Source organism: Mycetomoellerius zeteki, unplaced genomic scaffold (genome assembly GCF_001594055.1).
Source record: "Mycetomoellerius zeteki isolate Tzet28-1 unplaced genomic scaffold, Tzet1.0 scaffold41, whole genome shotgun sequence".
Classification (NCBI taxonomy): Eukaryota; Metazoa; Arthropoda; class Insecta; order Hymenoptera; family Formicidae; genus Mycetomoellerius; species Mycetomoellerius zeteki.
Window position 1 is genome coordinate 133,876 of NW_017257403.1, and position 4,610 is coordinate 138,485.

The 4,610-nt window shown below is 28.3% G+C and overlaps 1 protein-coding gene across 1 annotated transcript; it reads right to left on the reverse strand.

The window, feature by feature from the left end:
• Positions 1-542: 542 nt before the first annotated feature.
• LOC108726327 (uncharacterized) lies at positions 543-2,288 on the reverse strand. Its single transcript, XM_018453825.1, has 2 exons — positions 1,844-2,288; positions 543-1,090 (listed from the first exon to the last, which is right to left on the reverse strand). Exons 1-2 carry the CDS (start codon positions 1,895-1,897, stop codon positions 698-700), a joined length of 447 nt encoding a protein of 148 aa, XP_018309327.1. The 5' UTR covers positions 1,898-2,288; the 3' UTR covers positions 543-697.
• Positions 2,289-4,610: the final 2,322 nt, after the last annotated feature.

The window sequence follows — 4,610 nt, forward strand, 5'->3', positions numbered from 1 at the left end:
CAATCGTGTATACAATATGTTATGTGCATTGTATGTGCAACGTGCTGTGTGTAATATGTTCATGTGTGTAATGTGCTATGTGCAATATGATTATGTACAAACGAAGCTGTAGGTAATTATTTTGTAGGCAAACGGGAACCTCCTTTTATAATTCCAAAATAATAAATGTCAATATCTATCGTTGACATCGTGTATTCGAAAAATATAACTCATGGATTTTTTGTCGTTTTTTCAGATTACATGTCCCATTAAATGCAAATATATTTGGTTGACGATAAATAAATGTTTAGTTGTTTTATAAAGAAATTTATTGATTTTTGTAGTTATTTAAAAATAACAAATAAATTGAAATTAAAAGACAGACGTATCACAGTTAAAAGTTATACTTGTATAAAATTAATGAGATATACATATAGTTACGCCAAATTAACGATACCTCAATATTTACCATAAAAAAACAATATTTTAATTTTTTATTTCAAGAAACAAGTACTTTACAACTATTATTTAATTAACAAATGTTGAAATTACATGTTGCTTTTCACTCTATTATTTCGATGTACTTAATCAAACTTACTATCAGTAAGTATATTAAGGACTTTGTGTAAATCTTGTATTATGTATTATGTATATTAATTGTCAGATAATATAATAACTGTTCAATTTCAACGTCGATATTTTACAGTGAATTGCGAGCTTAATACTTCGCTAATCTTCTAGATGCAGCAGAACTTGCAGCTCCAGCGGAAGCAGCACCAATACTATCGCCAATGCCTCTATAATTGCCTATAGGACGTGGCGATATTATACGACCAGAAACAATCGGTGCTGGACCCGCAACATTCGGCCATATATCTCCATGCATGATGCGATGTAATATAGGATATTCAGGTGGAATATTTATACGTTGACTCAAAACGGTACGTAAGTTATCAATACGCGTTCTGAAGTCGTTGAAAGTATTTGATGCTGTACTAGCTGCTGATGTCGCAAAATTACGAGATAACTCGCGAATCTTGGGTATACTTGCAAAATCTGTGATAAAGCCTTCGTGAAACAGTTGTTCTGGTATAATTCCTCCATATATCATCTGTAAAAATCGTGCAAAATATGATTAACAAATACAGCACTACATTAGAAAATCTATAATATATACGATAGATGAGTCATTAAATAACTTTAAGTTTGCTCTCAAAAATCAAGGTGGAATATATTAAGATTACTTATTGTAGGTTTGTCCAAAAAAAATTCAATGTAAGGTTTTAGGAACTATAAAGTGTTGATAAGCGTCACTTAGATGCATATTGACACTTTATAGTCCCTGAAATATTACCCACATTGAATTTTTTCGAGTCAATAGCTTTGTGTTTTGACCCCGGAGTTTAAATTGGACAGGCCTGACTTATTGATTCAGCTATATACAAAATGTTCATTGAAAAGCATTTAACGTTTATAACAATAATTAGTACACATTATACTGACAATGAGTAAAAAAACCACTAAGACTTTTTTTACTCTGTATAGTGTGTACTACCATATAAATTCTGAATGTTTTTGTTTGTAAAGTCTGTATATATATCATATATATTTCTGTCTGTATATACATATATATTTAGCCTAAATTTTTTGTATATGATATTAAGGATTATAATGTTCTTTTCTGTTTAATATAGTTTTACAATCAACGAACAAATGTTCACTGTTGTTATATTTTACATGATTTAAATTAAATTTGAATGTATTATTGAAACATATATGTATGTAACTTTAATTTATAATATTAATTTAATTTACAATTAATTTTTATTTTTCAGAATATTGTTTTAGACGTGGTATTACATACATTTGCAGAAACGAGCGTCAGGAAGATCGCAGAAATGATGTGACTTTGAGCCATAATGAGAAATTAGACACGAATAACGTCTTGTATAAACGCAAATGACTTTAGTACTGAATTGTTAATTGCGCACTACTAATTTTTTTCATTTCAGAATATCTTTTTATATGCGGAAATGATGTATTTCTTTGCGCAAAATCCACGTCCCGAGGAATGTTTTAACATTGATATGTCTCGTTCTGGCAATTATTGGTTTTGAATACGTCGCACGATTACGATTGCAGTACCAATGTGCATGCGATAATATAAGCAAGATTGTCTTAATCGGTCTTACGTGCGATAATCTCATATTTCGGCGTGTCCTTGAAATACGTTCGTATGAACGAAATGCAATCGAATTGAGTTTAAGTAAGTTGATATATGTATGTAAACTAAAACATACACGAATAAAAGGGAGAGAGAGATTCAAAAATTTAATAATGACATAATATAATCTTCGTAATTAATAGCTTTGTATGTAATTATTGATTTAATATACTTATTAATTCACTTTAAAAAAAGTTATGGAATAAAATAATTATAACAAATTCTTCAGTGAACAATTGTAGACAACGTTATATTATATTAAGAAACATTAAGGGAAAGATAATATTTTTCTAAATAATTTTTTTATTTTGAAAAGCACACGAAACAAAATCTATGGAATTTTAGTACTTGTATTGATATGCAATCTCATGGCGCATATAACATTTGGAAATTATTGCAAATTTTAATTAGGACTAAATTAAATATCTTATCTTCTCTCTCTCTCTCTCTCTCTCTCTCTCTCTCTCTCTCTCTCTCTGCAACATTACAAGCATAAAGCACATACATGCTTCACACAGTCGTGTATAAAGAAGCATTTCTCTTCTTCTTTTCATTTCATTATAAATTAAAATAAATTAGAAATATAACACATATTTGTAGCAGCTCATACATGGGTACAATCTTTCATATTGTACAAAGTTATTTAAATATTTATCTTTTATTAATTTGCCTATTATTTTAACAAAGATTGTCAATCATAAACAAACAGCTTAATGTTGTTTTATGCACAAATTTTGTACTGTTTTTGATTACTAAGATATTTAATGTTGAAAATTAAGAAAATGTCTAAAATGAAATTTTTATCAAAGTCAAATTTAATCAAAAAGAAGTCTATGAAATTTTTTTAGCTTTCTATATTTCTTTTGTATAGTGTGTTTCTCGTATTATATATTTTTGTTACTAAAGCCATTTTAATATATTATTTTTTAAATGTGCATGGAAAATATAATTACGTCATTGTAAAATTATAAATAATAATTAAAAATTGTTACATGGATGCAAGATGTAATGATATATGTGTGTGTTAGGTGTGAGGTAATTTTTACGGAGCTACGCATAAATATGTGAGGATCTGTATGCGACGTTGCATTATGAGAATATCGAAATTCATTCATTCTCAAACTGCATTTGTATCATTGTCATCGGCTACCTCGGTATTGTTATCGTGATAACAAGGCGATAAATGAAGGTAATTACCTGAAAAATGTGGAAATGCATGACAATTAACAGCCGAACGAAAATAATTTGATGACATGAATAACTTCTGCTGTGGCTGTAAAATCATTAATTTGGAATCAACGATTTAATCGATTCATTTATCCATTTTTATTGTCTCTCCGAGAGAATCGTTTGTACAATACTATGCTTATTTGCGTTTGGTAATTAATTATCGGGAAAAACAAATTTAAATTATATTGTTTTGTTCTTTTTATGTGTTTCTATCCTAAACTAAATGTATTAATTAATATTATTAATAATATATTCGACAAATTTTTAATCGTGTACAAATACTTTTTAGATTGAACGGCAAACAATATCTATTATTTATAGCGTTCCTAAATCATCAATAAGCCATTTTTCTTATTTTATTTCAGTCATTAACAAATTGGTACTCTGGAATTACAAGCAATTATTTTTCATTGTACGGGTTAGTATAAATTTCAAATCAAATCTCAATAACCGACTTTTATATTTTGTGCACTAAGAATAACATATCGCACTTATTTTCTAGAATCAAATTGTAATCTGTCTTACTTATATGTACATATGTATTTTCATTTTGAACTTCAACCTTGAATAACATATCAGTTACTCTTCATGGTAATATATTATTTTAGATAATCATTTAAATTTATAAAAGTTTAAATTTTTGAGGATCTTTTTTTGAACATGGCCTGATCTTTTTATGATTTTTTAGGGATTTATTATATATCAAAATTATTAATCTCGAAATGTTTTAGTACTTATTTATTCTCAGATTTATAATATCAATCGCATATAAATTACTTAGATAAAAAAGTAAAAGTTTGAGATATATTAATAATTTTGTTATATGAGAGTGTAAAATGACAAATATAAGTTCGTTTGTAATGATTTAGAAACGCTGATTAATAACGGAATATTATTTATCGTTCAATTTAAATAGATTTATTTTCCGCCAATGTTTTGATATACTCTGTACCTAAATATTGAATTGATAAAACGTTTACGTGGATGTTGCACACTCGTGATTTTTTTATCTCGCTTACAACGGGGCATGTAAAGTTAACGAGCAATTCCGTAGAACACATCGGCGTATTTTTCTCGGTGCACGCACACCCACAAACCGCGCGGGGTAACAATGAAATACAATTAACCAGACAATTTTACGCGAGTGTGGAGAAAAACAGGAGAGGTATTTCCCGCT